Raw genomic sequence first — 16,969 nt, forward strand, 5'->3', positions numbered from 1 at the left:
CTGTCAGTAAGAGTAGAGGTGTCCTGACTGCTGGTAAGTCACTAAAAGTAGGGGTGTTGACCCCAGTGTCTTGACTAAACTCTACTCTGGGCTAGACAGTCCCTCTTAATCCTCCTGGTTCAGCAGTTTCTCTCTGCTGCCCCTGATCTGTGTACAGGGGGGTATGTGAAGTATACAGAAAACCCGTACAGCACAGCATATCAGTCATGTTTAATGATTATGAGTTTAAATGTATTCACAGCAGATAGGAGGTTTATCTCTTTTTCAGATAGCATGTTTTACACTTTGTACTTTCAAGATTAGTTTTGATTCTGCTTGAACTTACAATACCTCAGTTTTCAATCATGGATGATCGTGGTATATAAACAAGATACCATATTATAGACACAAGGTCATTGCAGTGAACATCATCATCAGTCTTTGTTCACCTTTGCAAGCTTTGGGTGTTTAAGAGTCATATTGTAGCCCTTGAATGACCATTTTCTATGTTCAATTACAAACCAGAGCCCCAGCATGCTGACAAAGTGCTACCTAGAAGAGAACAGCGTTCAGTGCTTTGTTTAAAAAGAGAAGACAGGTCCCAGGTGAGAGGAACCTATTCATCCCATGATTCATTTTCAAAATCATCAGTGCAGGGTGTTTTAGACTGCGGCGGTGTTGTTGGTGATAGTTGACTCCCCAGGATTATCCCAGAGGCGGCTGGAAAGAAACTGGGATTGTTTAAATATTAATTCTAATTGACAAGGCAGGGGGCGCCAATGTTCTTTCGTTAGTCTCCATTATTGAGTCATCGTCCTCTTCCCATTTTCTAGAAAGTCGTAAAGGCCTCAGCTATAAAATAAATCTTACTGAATTAAGGAGAGAGGGGGTTGTAAACTCCACACATATTCGCCCCGCTCCTATTTTCTCCGTCTGCTCCGACATCTGTATTACATAACCCCTAAAACACACACAGGGCGTGGAAAGACCTTTTTTTCGTCCCCTACCAACATGGCGCCAAGACGGCTTCAGAATTTCGTAATGTTAGGATCGGGCGTGGTCTAGGGAGTGAGTGGAGAGATTTGATTGGTTACAGCCTGGTGACGAAGAGAGAGATTGGTGGGTTTTCATTGGCAGACCGCCTTGACGAGGCTTTGCTGCAACCCGATTGGTGGGAAGGTGTTTCAATCAGCCGTGACAGGTCGTAACCAGATCATTTTACCGCTGGGAGCAACAACAAACCCGGACGAGCTGCAAGTACAGGTATTTGCAGAGACCGCAGTGACGAGTTTCGGCTCTGGATTAAATGCATTAGTCTGGATACGGCTCGATCTGCTGCACATAGGTACGATTCCCTCCCTCCGACGCTCTGCCGCTGAATTTGCAGGGACTCGGAGTAACCACTGTGCAGACCGAGGTCACACAGCTCCCCGCCCGGGTCTAGAAGAGACGCCGGGGGCCAGGATCTCGCAGCTGGGCCGCTCTCTCCCGGCTCGGACGCGTCCCTCACGCCCGCAGCGAGTCCTGCCCGTGCTGTGAGGACGATGACCTGAGCGCCGGACGCTCGCCGAGGCTCCACTTACAGCCGCCGCCGTGTCCTACGTGACGACCCGAGGAACAGACACTGGTCAGTACCTGGTTTCCCGGGGGAGGGGCAGAGGGGCAGAGGATTAAAACTTGTAGGCTGCTGTGCGCGCGCGCGCGCCGCTATTACGCAAGAACACGCGTGTAGCTCGGGGGAGGGGGCCGTAGCCGTAGCCGTGGGTTCAAGTGCGGTGTCGTGGAGTGGACAGGGAGAGAGATACTGGAGAGGTGGCGACGTGATATTTACAGACAATACTAGTGAATACACGTTCCACCCGCAACGTCCACGCCCTCCCCGGCTTCTCCTTTTGACTTACACGCAGGACAGGGTCACGGGAACGGGGGGGGGGTTTTCGTGTTCACCTTGACCTCGGTCGGGCAGAGCTGCCGACCCACAGCACTGCAGCTGCTGCAGTCCATCGGTTCATTGCTAGTTCCTGAACAGTCCCCCCTGCCCCACCCAGCACGCCTGTGGTACGAGATTCCCCCCCTTGCCCCACCCAGCACGCCTGGGGTGCTAGATGCCCCTCTGCCCCACCCAGCACGCCTGGGGTGCTAGATGCCCCTCCTGCCCCACCCAGCACGCCTGGGGTGCTAGATGCCCCTCCTGCCCCACCCAGCACCCCTGTGGTGCTAGATACCCCCTCCTGCCCCACCCAGCACGCCTGTGGTACTGGATGCCCCTCCTGCCCCACCCAGCACGCCTGTGGTACTAGATGCCCCTTTGCCCCTCCCGGTCGCTGGCCAGGCCAATGGTGGAAGTGAGGAAGGTCACGTCAGGTTTTGGGATTTCCCTGCTGCGGGGTCAGGGGTCAGGGGGGCAGGGGGGATGGACCCGTCGGGGAGGGGCGCAGCTGGGGTCTCATACCGCTGTCCCTCTGTCCAGAGCTCGGCGAGCCTCCGCGGTGCGACAGGCGGCTGGACGGTGCTGCCAGCACAGTCGCATCTGCCACGAGTTTCAGAGACATGTACACCAGTGAGACGACCAGACAGGCTCCCTGCTGAGTCCCCCTCCCAGCAGCACTGGGAGCTGTGGGAATTCTGGGACTCTATGTGTTATGTTTGGGAAGAATGCTGGTCTTAATCCCAGAGTATGTCTCACAGCGCAGCAGAAAGTGCAGCTGATCACCGTGTCCACCAGGTCCAGTTTCTGAGCAGTCACTGTGTGTCCACGAGAACGGGCTGACCTTGTGGAGGGTTCCCTGCTCGCAGTGAGAGCTCAATCTGTCCACTCTGGGCAATCAGGTTGGCCTGTGTCCAGTTTCTGTGTCCAGACTGTGGTCACTGAGCCTGTCCTCTCTGGACAGCCAGGTCTGCCTGTGTCCAGTTTCTGTGTCCAGACTGTGGTCACTGAGCCTGTCCTCTCTGGACAGCCAGGTCTGTCTGTGTCAAGTTTCTATGTCCAGGCTGTGGTCACTGAGCTTTTAATTATAATGTCCTCTCTGGACAGCCAGGTCTGACTCTCTGTCTTTCTCTCTTAAGACCCAACATGACCCGCGATCTGCAGCTGGGAGATGAGCTCCCTGACTGGGCAGGAGCCAAAGAATTCTATCAGAAGTATGATCCGAAAGAGGTGATTGGCAGGTGAGTCACAGTACAGGACTGACTTTACTGTGGGCTGGATTCGGTGTGAACTGAGATTATAATCAGACTCCACTGACACCGACAGAGCAGTGTGAGACTCTCCAGGCTGGACTGGACTGACTGGACTGTGATCTTGATCAGTGATGAACTGAGATTTTAATCAGACTCCACTGACACTGACAGAGCAGTGTGAGACTCTCCAGGCTGGACTGGACTGACTGGACTGTGATCTTGATCAGTGATGAACTGAGATTTTAATCAGACTCCACTGACACTGACAGAGCAGTGTGAGACTCTCCAGGCTGGACTGGCCTGACTGGGCTGTGAGCTGGAGTAGTTCTGGGATTCTGGTTACAGTGTGAGCCGGAGTGCTGGAGCTCTCTCTCCCTGTCTCCAGGGGCGTGAGCAGCGTGGTGCGGCGGTGTGTGCACAGGCAGTCCGGCCAGGAGTTTGCGGTGAAGATCATTGAGATCACGGCTGAGAGGATGACAGAGCAGCAGCTGCAGGAGGTGAAGAGCTCCACCCTGAAGGAGATACAGATCCTCAAGACTGTGAGCGGACACCCCTCCATCAGTGAGTCTGTCTGTCTGTCTCTCTGGACACCCCTCTGTCAGTGAGTCTGTCCCTCTCTCCATTCTCCTCCATCAGTGAGTCTGTCTCTCTCTCTCTGTGGACACCTCTCTGTCTCTGTCTCTCTGGACACTCCTCCATCAGTGAGTCTGTCTCTCTCTCTCTGGACACCTCTCTGTCTCTGTCTCTTCGTACACCCCTCTGTCAGTGAGTCTGTCACTCTCTCGACTCTCCTCCATCAGTGAGTCTGTCTCTCTCTCTCTGTGGACACCTCTCTGTCTCTGTCTCTCTGGACACTCCTCCATCAGTGAGTCTGTCTCTCTCTCTCTGGACACCTCTCTGTCTCTGTCTCTTCGTACACCCCTCTGTCAGTGAGTCTGTCACTCTCTCGACTCTCCTCCATCAGTGAGTCTGTCTCTCTCTCTCTGGACACCTCTCGGTCTCTGTCTCTTCGTACACCCCTCTGTCAGTGAGTCTGTCACTCTCTCGACTCTCCTCCATCAGTGAGTCTGTCTGTCTCTCTGGACACCCCTCTGTCAGTGAGTCTGTCCCTCTCTCCATTCTCCTCCATCAGTGAGTCTGTCTCTCTCTCTCTGTGGACACCTCTCTGTCTCTGTCTCTCTGGACACCCCTCCATCAGTGAGTCTGTCTCTCTCTCTGTGGACACCTCTCTGTCTCTGTCTCTCTAGACACCCCTCTGTCAGAGAGTCTCTCTCTCTCTGTGGACACCCCTCCGTCAGTGAGTCTGTCCCTCTCTCCACTCTCCTCCATCAGTGAGTCTCTCTTTCTCCGCAGACATCAATGACATGTCCCAGATGTGGGACTGATTTTCTTTTCTCTTTCCTCAGTTACCCTCATTGATTCCTATGAATCGTCCACATTTATATTCCTGGTGTTTGATCTGTGAGTATTACTTTTGCTCTCAATGATTGAAAAGTTGACCTTGTCTCTCTCAGTGCAGTGTTAATGTACTGTAGTGTCCAGTCAGTGTGTCTGTATGAACCCCTCTCTCTCAGTGCAGTGTTAATGTACTGGAGTGTCCAGTCAGTCAGTGTGTCTGTATGAACCCCTCTCTCTCAGTGCAGTGTTAATGTACTGTAGTGTCCAGTCAGTGTGTCTGTATGAACCCCTCTCTCTCAGTGCAGTGCTAATGTACTGGAGTGTCCAGTCAGTGTGTCTGTATGAACCCCTCGCTCTCAGTGCAGTGTTAATGTACTGGAGTGTCCAGTCAGTCAGTGTGTCTGTATGAACCCCTCTCTCTCAGTGCAGTGTTAATGTACTGGAGTGTCCAGTCAGTCAGTGTGTCTGTATGAACCCCTCTCTCTCAGTGCAGTGTTAATGTACTGGAGTGTCCAGTCAGTGTGTCTGTATGAACCCCTCTCTCTCAGTGCAGTGTTAATGTACTGGAGTGTCCAGTCAGTCAGTGTGTCTGTATGAACCTCTCTCTCTGACGTTTCAGAATGAGGAGAGGTGAGCTGTTCGATTACTTGACAGAGAAGGTCACGCTGAGTGAGAAGGAGACCAGGTGAGTGTGTCGGGTGGTGGGTGAGTCTCGTGGTGATGCTGCGCTAAAGTGTCCGGTGCTGACCGCTCTGACCCCTCTCTCTGTCCAGGAGTATGATGCGGGCTCTGCTGCAGGCTGTCCAGTACCTCCACTCCCTCAACATCATCCACAGGGATCTAAAGCCCGAGAACATCCTGCTAGACGACAATGGAAACATCAAGCTTTCTGACTTCGGCTTCTCCTGTCAGCTGGGCCCAGAAGAGAGGCTGAGAGGTGAGAGAGGGGGGCTGGAGGGTGGGAGAGAGAGGGGGGCTGGAGCAGGACTGTCATACTTGGGCACTGACAACAGAAACTGGACACAGGCAGACCTGGCTGTCCAGAGAGGACAGGCTCAGTGACCACTGCCTGGACGTAGAAACTGGACATAGACAGACCTGGCTGTCTAGACAGGCTCAGAGAGATACCGAGGCGTGAGACTGGAGGGGAGAAGGGGGTTTACAACAGGCCTCTCACTATTTGTGTCATCCCACTCAGAGCTGTGTGGGACCCCTGGGTATCTGGCTCCTGAGATACTGAAGTGCTCCATGGATGAGACTCACCCAGGATACAGCAAGGAAGTGGACCTGTGAGTCACTGTCACCACAGAGCTCAGTGTGTGTGTGTGTGTGTGTGTGTGTGTGTGTGTGTGTGTGTGCGCGCGCATGCATGCGCCAGTCTGAGCTCTGTGTATGTGTGTGCGTGTAGTGTGTGTGTGTGCGCGCGCGCCGGTCTGAGCTCATTGTGTGTGTGTGTGTGTGTGTGTGTGTGCCGGCCTGAGCTCAGTGTGTTTGTAGTGTGTGTGTTTGTGTGCCAGTCTGAGCTCAGGGTGTGTGTGTGTGGTGCATCTCTCCAGCAGTGGGGTGTCTGACTCTCTCTCTCTCTCTCTTGCCCTGTGCAGCTGGGCGTGTGGGGTGTCTGACTCTCTCTCTCTCTCTTGCCCTGTGCAGCTGGGCGTGTGGGGTGTCTGACTCTCTGGGCGTGTGGGGTGTCTGACTCTCTCTCTCTCTCTTGCCCTGTGCAGCTGGGCGTGTGGGGTGTCTGACTCTCTCTCTCTCTCTCTCTTGCCCTGTGCAGCTGGGCGTGTGGGGTGTCTGACTCTCTCTCTCTCTCTCTCGCCCTGTGCAGCTGGGCGTGTGGGGTGTCTGACTCTCTCTCTCTCTCTCTTGCCCTGTGCAGCTGGGCGTGTGGGGTGTCTGACTCTCTCTCTCTCTCTCTCTCGCCCTGTGCAGCTGGGCGTGTGGGGTGTCTGACTCTCTCTCTCTCTCTCTCTTGCCCTGTGCAGCTGGGCGTGTGGGGTGTCTGACTCTCTCTCTCTCTCTCTCTTGCCCTGTGCAGCTGGGCGTGTGGGGTGTCTGACTCTCTCTCTCTCTCTCTCTTGCCCTGTGCAGCTGGGCGTGTGGGGTGTCTGACTCTCTCTCTCTCTCTTGCCCTGTGCAGCTGGGCGTGTGGGGTGTCTGACTCTCTCTCTCTCTTGCCCTGTGCAGCTGGGCGTGTGGGGTGTCTGACTCTCTCTCTCTCTTGCCCTGTGCAGCTGGGCGTGTGGGGTGTCTGACTCTCTCTCTCTCTCTCTCTCTCTTGCCCTGTGCAGCTGGGCGTGTGGGGTGTCTGACTCTCTCTCTCTCTCTCTCTCTCTTGCCCTGTGCAGCTGGGCGTGTGGGGTGTCTGACTCTCTCTCTCTCTCTCTTGCCCTGTGCAGCTGGGCGTGTGGGGTGTCTGACTCTCTCTCTCTCTTGCCCTGTGCAGCTGGGCGTGTGGGGTGATCATATTCACCCTCCTGGCCGGCTCGCCGCCCTTCTGGCACCGGAAGCAGATGCTGATGCTCAGGATGATCATGGAGGGGAAGTACCAGTTCAGCTCCCCGGAGTGGGACGACCGCTCGGACACCGTCAAGGACCTGGTGAGTGTGACTGCACCCCAGTGCTCACTGTCCCACACCCCCAGTGCTCACTGTCACTGTCCCACACCCCCAGTGCTCACTGTCACTGTCCCACACCCCAGTGCTCACTGTCACTGTCCCACACCCCCAGTGCTCACTGTCCCACACCCCCAGTGCTCACTGTTACTGTCCCACACCCCCAGTGCTCACTGTCACTGTCCCACACCCCAGTGCTCACTGTCACTGTCCCACACCCCCAGTGCTCACTGTCACTGTCCCACACCCCCAGTGCTCACTGTCACTGTCCCACACCCCCAGTGCTCACTGTCACTGTCCCACACCCCCAGTGCTCACTGTCACTGTCCCACACCCCAGTGCTCACTGTCCCACACCCCCAGTGCTCACTGTCACTGTCCCACACCCCAGTGCTCACTGTCACTGTCCCACACCCCCAGTGCTCACTGTACCACACCCCCAGTGCTCACTGTCACTGTCCCACACCCCAGTGCTCACTGTCACTGTCCCACACCCCCAGTGCTCACTGTCACTGTCCCACACCCCCAGTGCTCACTGTCACTGTCCCACACCCCAGTGCTCACTGTCCCACACCCCCAGTGCTCACTGTCACTGTCCCACACCCCCAGTGCTCACTGTCACTGTCCCACACCCCCAGTGCTCACTGTACCACACCCCCAGTGCTCACTGTCACTGTCCCACACCCCCAGTGCTCACTGTCACTGTCCCACACCCCCAGTGCTCACTGTCACTGTCCCACACCCCCAGTGCTCACTGTCACTGTCCCACACCCCAGTGCTCACTGTCACTGTCCCACACCCCCAGTGCTCACTGTCACTGTCCCACACCCCCAGTGCTCACTGTACCACACCCCCAGTGCTCACTGTCACTGTCCCACACCCCAGTGCTCACTGTCACTGTCCCACACCCCCAGTGCTCACTGTCACTGTCCCACACCCCAGTGCTCACTGTCACTGTCCCACACCCCAGTGCTCACTGTCACTGTCCCACACCCCCAGTGCTCACTGTCACTGTCCCACACCCCCAGTGCTCACTGTCACTGTCCCACACCCCCAGTGCTCACTGTCACTGTCCCACACCCCAGTGCTCACTGTCACTGTCCCACACCCCCAGTGCTCACTGTCACTGTCCCACACCCCCAGTGCTCACTGTCACTGTCCCACACCCCAGTGCTCACTGTCACTGTCCCACACCCCCAGTGCTCACTGTCACTGTCCCACACCCCAGTGCTCACTGTCCCACACCCCCAGTGCTCACTGTCACTGTCCCACACCCCCAGTGCTCACTGTCACTGTCCCACACCCCAGTGCTCACTGTCACTGTCCCACACCCCCAGTGCTCACTGTACCACACCCCCAGTGCTCACTGTCACTGTCCCACACCCCAGTGCTCACTGTCACTGTCCCACACCCCAGTGCTCACTGTCACTGTACCACACCCCAGTGCTCACTGTCCCACACCCCCAGTGCTCACTGTCACTGTCCCACACCCCCAGTGCTCACTGTCACTGTCCCACACCCCAGTGCTCACTGTCACTGTCCCACACCCCAGTGCTCACTGTCACTGTCCCACACCCCCAGTGCTCACTGTACCACACCCCCAGTGCTCACTGTCACTGTCCCACACCCCAGTGCTCACTGTCACTGTCCCACACCCCCAGTGCTCACTGTCACTGTCCCACACCCCCAGTGCTCACTGTCACTGTCCCACACCCCCAGTGCTCACTGTCACTGTCCCACACCCCCAGTGCTCACTGTCACTGTCCCACACCCCAGTGCTCACTGTCACTGTCCCACACCCCAGTGCTCACTGTCACTGTCCCACACCCCAGTGCTCACTGTCACTGTCCCACACCCCAGTGCTCACTGTACCACACCCCCAGTGCTCACTGTCACTGTCCCACACCCCAGTGCTCACTGTCACTGTCCCACACCCCAGTGCTTACTGTCCCACACCCCCAGTGCTCACTGTCACTGTCCCACACCCCCAGTGCTCACTGTCACTGTCCCACACCCCAGTGCTCACTGTACCACACCCCAGTGCTCACTGTCACTGTCCCACACCCCCAGTGCACACTGTCACTGTACCACACCCCCAGTGCTCACTGTCACTGTCCCACACCCCCAGTGCTCACTGTCCCACACCCCCAGTGCTCACTGTCACTGTCCCACACCCCCAGTGCTCACTGTCCCACACCCCCAGTGCTCACTGTCACTGTCCCACACCCCAGTGCTCACTGTCACTGTCCCACACCCCCAGTGCTCACTGTCACTGTCCCACACCCCCAGTGCTCACTGTCACTGTCCCACACCCCCAGTGCTCACTGTCACTGTCCCACACCCCCAGTGCACACTGTCACTGTACCACACCCCCAGTGCTCACTGTCACTGTCCCACACCCCCAGTGCTCACTTTCACTGTCCCACACCCACAGTGCTCACTGTCACTGTCCCACACCCCCGTGCTCACTGTCCCACACCCCCAGTGCTCACTGTCCCACACCCCCAGTGCCCACTGTCACTGTACCACACCCCCAGTGCTCACTGTCCCACACCCCAGTGCTCACTGTCCCACACCCCAGTGCTCACTGTCACTGTCCCACACCCCCAGTGCTCACTGTCACTGTCCCACACCCCCAGTGCTCACTGTCACTGTCCCACACCCCAGTGCTCACTGTCACTGTCCCACACCCCAGTGCTCACTGTACCACACCCCAGTGCTCACTGTCACTGTCCCACACCCCCAGTGCTCACTGTCACTGTCCCACACCCCCAGTGCTCACTGTCACTGTCCCACACCCCAGTGCTCACTGTCACTGTCCCACACCCCAGTGCTCACTGTCCCACACCCCCAGTGCTCACTGTCACTGTCCCAGTGCTCACTGTCACTGTCCCACACCCCCAGTGCTCACTGTCACTGTCCCACACCCCAGTGCTCACTGTCACTGTCCCACACCCCAGTGCTCACTGTCACTGTCCCACACCCCAGTGCTCACTGTCCCACACCCCAGTGCTCACTGTCCCACACCCCCAGTGCTCACTGTCACTGTCCCACACCCCCAGTGCTCACTGTCACTGTCCCACACCCCCAGTGCTCACTGTCACTGTCCCACACCCCAGTGCTCACTGTCACTGTCCCACACCCCAGTGCTCACTGTCACTGTCCCACACCCCCAGTGCTCACTGTCACTGTCCCACACCCCCAGTGCTCACTGTCACTGTCCCACACCCCCAGTGCTCACTGTCACTGTCCCACACCCCAGTGCTCACTGTCCCACACCCCAGTGCTTACTGTACCACACCCCAGTGCTCACTGTCACTGTCCCACACCCCAGTGCTCACTGTCACTGTCCCACACCCCCAGTGCACACTGTCACTGTACCACACCCCCAGTGCTCACTGTCACTGTCCCACACCCCAGTGCTCACTGTCCCACACCCCCAGTGCTCACTGTCACTGTCCCACACCCCAGTGCTCACTGTCACTGTCCCACACCCCCAGTGCTCACTGTCACTGTCCCACACCCCCAGTGCTCACTGTCACTGTCCCACACCCCCAGTGCTCACTGTCACTGTCCCACACCCCCAGTGCTCACTGTCACTGTCCCACACCCCAGTGCTCACTGTCCCACACCCCAGTGCTCACTGTCCCACACCCCCAGTGCTCACTGTCCCACACCCCCAGTGCTCACTGTACCACACCCCCAGTGCACACTGTCACTGTACCACACCCCCAGTGCTCACTGTCACTGTCCCACACCCCCAGTGCTCACTGTCACTGTCCCACACCCCAGTGCTCACTGTACCACACCCCCAGTGCTCACTGTCCCACACCCCCAGTGCTCACTGTCACTGTCCCACACCCCAGTGCTCACTGTCACTGTCCCACACCCCCAGTGCACACTGTCACTGTCCCACACCCCCAGTGCTCACTGTCACTGTCCCACACCCCCAGTGCTCACTGTCACTGTCCCACACCCCAGTGCTCACTGTCACTGTCCCACACCCCAGTGCTCACTGTCACTGTCCCACACCCCAGTGCTCACTGTCACTGTCCCACACCCCAGTGCTTACTGTACCACACCCCCAGTGCTCACTGTCACTGTCCCACACCCCAGTGCTCACTGTCACTGTACCACACCCCAGTGCTCACTGTACCACACCCCAGTGCTCACTGTCACTGTCCCACACCCCAGTGCTCACTGTCACTGTCCCACACCCCCAGTGCACACTGTCACTGTCCCACACCCCCAGTGCTCACTGTCACTGTACCACACCCCCAGTGCACACTGTCACTGTCCCACACCCCCAGTGCTCACTGTCACTGTCCCACACCCCCAGTGCTCACTGTCACTGTCCCACACCCCCAGTGCTCACTGTCACTGTCCCACACCCCAGTGCTCACTGTCACTGTACCACACCCCCAGTGCTCACTGTCACTGTCCCACACCCCCAGTGCTCACTGTCACTGTCCCACACCCCCAGTGCTCACTGTCACTGTCCCACACCCCCAGTGCTCACTGTCACTGTCCCACACCCCCAGTGCTCACTGTCACTGTCCCACACCCCAGTGCTCACTGTCACTGTCCCACACCCCAGTGCTCACTGTCACTGTCCCACACCCCAGTGCTCACTGTCACTGTCCCACACCCCCAGTGCTCACTGTCACTGTCCCACACCCCCAGTGCTCACTGTACCACACCCCCAGTGCTCACTGTCACTGTACCACACCCCCAGTGCTCACTGTACCACACCCCCAGTGCTCACTGTCACTGTACCACACCCCCAGTGCTCACTGTCACTGTACCACACCCCCAGTGCTCACTGTCACTGTCCCACACCCCAGTGCTCACTGTACCACACCCCCAGTGCTCACTGTCACTGTACCACACCCCAGTGCTCACTGTACCACACCCCCAGTGCTCACTGTCACTGTCCCACACCCCAGTGCTCACTGTCACTGTCCCACACCCCCAGTGCTCACTGTCACTGTCCCACACCCCCAGTGCTCACTGTACCACACCCCCAGTGCTCACTGTCACTGTCCCACACCCCAGTGCTCACTGTCACTGTCCCACACCCCAGTGCTCACTGTCACTGTACCACACCCCAGTGCTCACTGTCCCACACCCCAGTGCTCACTGTCCCACACCCCCAGTGCTCACTGTCACTGTACCACACCCCCAGTGCTCACTGTCACTGTACCACACCCCCAGTGCTCACTGTCACTGTCCCACACCCCAGTGCTCACTGTCACTGTCCCACACCCCAGTGCTCACTGTCCCACACCCCCAGTGCTCACTGTCACTGTCCCACACCCCCAGTGCTCACTGTACCACACCCCCAGTGCTCACTGTCACTGTCCCACACCCCAGTGCTCACTGTCACTGTCCCACACCCCAGTGCTCACTGTCCCACACCCCCAGTGCTCACTGTCACTGTCCCACACCCCAGTGCTCACTGTCACTGTCCCACACCCCAGTGCTCACTGTCCCACACCCCCAGTGCTCACTGTACCACACCCCCAGTGCTCACTGTCACTGTACCACACCCCCAGTGCTCACTGTCACTGTCCCACACCCCCAGTGCTCACTGTACCACACCCCCAGTGCTCACTGTCACTGTACCACACCCCCAGTGCTCACTGTCACTGTACCACACCCCCAGTGCTCACTGTCACTGTCCCACACCCCAGTGCTCACTGTACCACACCCCCAGTGCTCACTGTCACTGTCCCACACCCCAGTGCTCACTGTCACTGTCCCACACCCCAGTGCTCACTGTCCCACACCCCCAGTGCTCACTGTCACTGTCCCACACCCCAGTGCTCACTGTCCCACACCCCCAGTGCTCACTGTCCCACACCCCCAGTGCCCACTGTCACTGTACCACACCCCAGTGCTCACTGTACCACACCCCCAGTGCTCACTGTCCCACACCCCAGTGCTCACTGTCCCACACCCCAGTGCTCACTGTCCCACACCCCCAGTGCTCACTGTCACTGTCCCACACCCCAGTGCTCACTGTCACTGTCCCACACCCCCAGTGCTCACTGTCACTGTCCCACACCCCCAGTGCTCACTGTCACTGTCCCACACCCCAGTGCTCACTGTCACTGTCCCACACCCCAGTGCTCACTGTCACTGTCCCACACCCCAGTGCTCACTGTCCCACACCCCCAGTGCTCACTGTCCCACACCCCCAGTGCTCACTGTCCCACACCCCCAGTGCTCACTGTCACTGTCCCAGTGCTCACTGTCACTGTCCCACACCCCCAGTGCTCACTGTCACTGTCCCACACCCCAGTGCTCACTGTCACTGTCCCACACCCCAGTGCTCACTGTCCCACACCCCCAGTGCTCACTGTCACTGTCCCACACCCCCAGTGCTCACTGTCACTGTACCACACCCCCAGTGCTCACTGTCACTGTACCACACCCCCAGTGCTCACTGTCCCACACCCCAGTGCTCACTGTCACTGTACCACACCCCAGTGCGCACTACAGGCCAGTCTATCCCATGATGCAGTGTGTTGTAGTGATTGTGCTGGGCACAGGGCCTCGCAGGGCCCTCCAGTATTGGACCAGAGTGCTCTTCTCCTGTAAGGTGGGGACACCCATCCTCTGACCAGTGAATACCCCTCCAGGGGTGAAAGGTCAGAGGTCAGGGCCTCTCTAGTCATGGCAAGCCATTCCTGAGCCCGCACCCCTGGCGAGAGCTGCATGCCCTCTGCCCCGGAGTTGAACTGCATCTCTTTCTGGGGAGCTGGACGCCCCAGCACCAGCGCCTGACAGATCAGCAGGCGGGCGCTGGTGCAGACTGATGCGCTGACACGTTCCTGCCCCGTGTCCCACTTCAGATCTGTCGCCTGCTGGTAGTGGACCCCTCGCTGCGCCTCACGGCCGAACAGGCCCTCGCCCACCCCTTCTTCCGTCTCTACGAGCCCGAGGAGGTCCGGCAGTTCTGCCCCTACAGGAAGTTCAGGGTGAGAGCATAAACCACGGTGTCCAGTCAGTCAGTGTGTCTGTATGAACCCCTCTCTCTCAGTGCAGTGTTAATGTACTGGAGTGTCCAGTCAGTGTGTCTGTATGAACCCCTCTCTCTCAGTGCAGTGTTAATGTACTGGAGTGTCCAGTCAGTCAGTGTGTCTGTATGAACCCCTCTCTCTCTCTCTCTCTAAGGTGCTCATCCTGACCGTCCTGGCAGGAATCCGGGTGTACTCTCGGTATCGTCGTGCCCGGCCGCTGACCCGCGATGTGCTGACCCGTGACCCCTACTCCGTGCGGGGGGTGAGGAAGCTGATTGACGCCTGTGCCTTCCGGATCTATGGCCACTGGGTGAAGAAAGGCGAGCAGCAGAACCGGGCCGCGCTCTTCCAGAACTCGCCCAAGACCGTGCTGCTGGAGCTGGCCAGCCTGGAGGAGGCCGAGGGGGACTGAGCGGGGCCGTGCGGGGGAGACCGGGGGAGGAGAGGGAGCGCCGTCTCTCCCTTCCGCTCCTCCCATCCCGAGTCTGAGGGGCCCCGCCTCCGCGCCTGCCGTGGTGGGCCGAGCGCCCCGCATGTCTGTCGTCGTCGTCGTGTTCCTGTGCCGACATCCCCACGGGGGGGGTGGGTTGGGGAGGGGGGGGGGGCTTCGGTTGGTCTGGACTTGTCGCGATCCAATCCCCGTCCCTGCGCCGCTGGCTGAAGGGGAGATCGGGAACGGACATCGATCTCCAGGAACTTTTTAAGGGGAAGCATTCCCAGATGGCGTTCTGGTGCGGCGTCTGTCGTGTGAGTGGAGGTCCCCCTCCGGGGCGTCCCACCCCTGCCTGGACACTGGCGTCCCACCCCACCCCTTTCACCCCCGTAGGCGAGCGCCAGTGTGGAGCCACAGCTTCCTTCCCTCGAGCCGGAGACCACCAGCCGGAGACCACTGGTTATCACATCGCTCTTGCCTGCAGCGGCCAGTCCTGGGGACCCCGAAGCCCGCCTGCTGGTCCTTGTCCCACCTGAGCGCCCCGTTAGTTATATCATTCAGTTAGGGAACAGACTCCATAGATTTAGGTTTAATTTAAACTCTTTTGTCTTCAGTTCCACGTAGGAGTCAGACACTGCACTGAGATACCTTTTAACTCCTGGGTGACTTACCAGTCTCCAGCCTCTGAGTAGAAGAATAAACTCGCACGTGGTTCCAGCCCAGTGACGGACTGGTTCAGTTAAGGTTCCTTTTTTCAGTCGAGGGCTCGGCTGCGATGAAAACCAGCAGGGGTGAGGACCAGAACTCGGGGCCCTGTCCGAGGGACCGTCTGTAATTTTTAATTTATTTTTAAATGTTTTGTTCCCGATCCTTAATTATTCCAAGTCCAAACGCGACACAAATTCAGTGGCCCCGGGACCATTGCAGTTCCTGCCAGTACTGTGTTCTGGCTGCATTTCCGGACCTGGAGGACCTGGAGGGCAGTTCGTTTCGCACTTCGTGGGCGACCGTCTCCCAGCGTCTCGAGCTTACACAGCAGGCCCAAGACCAGAGACGCTTATGGAAGTGCTGAGCAGCTCGGAGGACAGGATGGCTCTCGCAGAACCATAAGTGGGTTGGGTTGCTAACGGCTAAAAGTGATCCGTGAGTCTCATGCAGCCGTTTCTTCAAATTTCTGTCGGGTGAGAACTTCGGGGCCTCTCAGCCTGTTGACTCTGGGGAAGAACTGGCTGCAGTGGACTCTCCCCGGGGGCGCCAGGCCAGCAGCCTCTGTCAGTGTGCTTGAGGCACCAGCAGCTCCAGACCCGTGCGCGACGCTGGTCCCAAGAGGTCTAGATTGAGCTGGCGCAGCCCTCTTCCAGACGTCCTGCTCTGCTGAGGGTTTCGGGGGGGTCGGCCGAGCCCTCGGGGAGCACGTGGTGGGACACCTGAAAGTCTGAACCCCCCTCGGGCTGCGCTGCGTCGCAAGCCTCTGACACGGCTCTCTGACTTGAATGGATGGGTCAGTGTGGAAGAGCCGCAGGCCTGCATACATGTTATCCGCAGGCTGTGGGGGGATGGGTGGGCTTCCAGAGTTTGGGAAGTGGAGTCCTGGGGGTGTGGTGGCTGTGACTTCAGTTGTACCCCATCACACTGCCCCCTACACCCCTGATCCCTCCTCTCGCAGGGACAGCTGTCTCCGAGCGGGGCTCCCGTCCACACACCACTGTGGAAAGGACTGACTTTGTGCACAGGACATCGGGGCCGACCCTGTCCGCAGTAAGAGAGGGACACAGCTTTCACTCTTGAACTCTGAGGGCGGGGGGACTGACTGCTACAGGGCAGGTCATGTCATGCACAGAGAAGGGCGGTGCGGCGCTTTCCTGTTGAGTACTGTATACACCACTGCATCCTATGTACTGTACTTGATGTTTAAAACATTCATAAACAAGCTGGTGAGAAATATAGATTAACTTGTGGTTTACAAACCTGTGATTCTGGCATTTTCATGTCTTTCTTTTCGAGAGAGGGGTTAATACAGACACACTGACTGACTGGACACTCCAGTACATTAACACTGCACTGAGAGAGAGGGGTTCATACAGACACACTGACTGACTGGACACTCCAGTACATTAACACTGCACTGAGAGAGAGGGGTTCATACAGACACACTGACTGACTGGACACTCCAGTACATTAACACTGCACTGAGAGAGGGGTTCATACAGAAAAACTTTGCTCTTCCTCCATTTTTCCAACTGCCCACCTACAAGGGGAGAACAAAGGTATTTTGCCCATGTTGCTCTGACCAATGACACTAAGAGCCATTAGCTGTTAGCCTTGTGTGACTAATTTTTC

General features: G+C 57.9%; 1 protein-coding gene across 3 annotated transcripts; it reads left to right on the forward strand.

Moving 5' to 3' along the window:
- Positions 1-236: 236 nt before the first annotated feature.
- Positions 237-16,596, forward strand: phkg2 (phosphorylase kinase, gamma 2 (testis)). Of its 3 annotated transcripts, none has more exons than XM_088638088.1 (11): positions 237-1,242; positions 1,367-1,606; positions 3,046-3,147; positions 3,545-3,720; positions 4,566-4,620; positions 5,177-5,242; positions 5,331-5,494; positions 5,756-5,846; positions 7,004-7,157; positions 14,029-14,154; positions 14,351-16,596. In XM_088638088.1, exons 3-11 carry the CDS (start codon positions 3,053-3,055, stop codon positions 14,606-14,608), a joined length of 1,185 nt encoding a protein of 394 aa, XP_088494214.1. In that variant the 5' UTR covers positions 237-1,242; positions 1,367-1,606; positions 3,046-3,052; the 3' UTR covers positions 14,609-16,596. The 3 variants fall into 3 exon arrangements, with proteins under 3 accessions (XP_088494214.1, XP_088494213.1, XP_088494212.1); XM_088638087.1 differs by having other exon boundaries at positions 237-584; positions 1,117-1,606; XM_088638086.1 differs by having other exon boundaries at positions 237-1,606.
- Positions 16,597-16,969: the final 373 nt, after the last annotated feature.

The sequence above is a fragment of the Lepisosteus platostomus genome, chromosome 6 (assembly GCF_059453375.1).
Source record: "Lepisosteus platostomus isolate fLepPlt1 chromosome 6, fLepPlt1.hap1, whole genome shotgun sequence".
In the NCBI taxonomy this organism is placed as follows: Eukaryota; Metazoa; Chordata; class Actinopteri; order Semionotiformes; family Lepisosteidae; genus Lepisosteus; species Lepisosteus platostomus.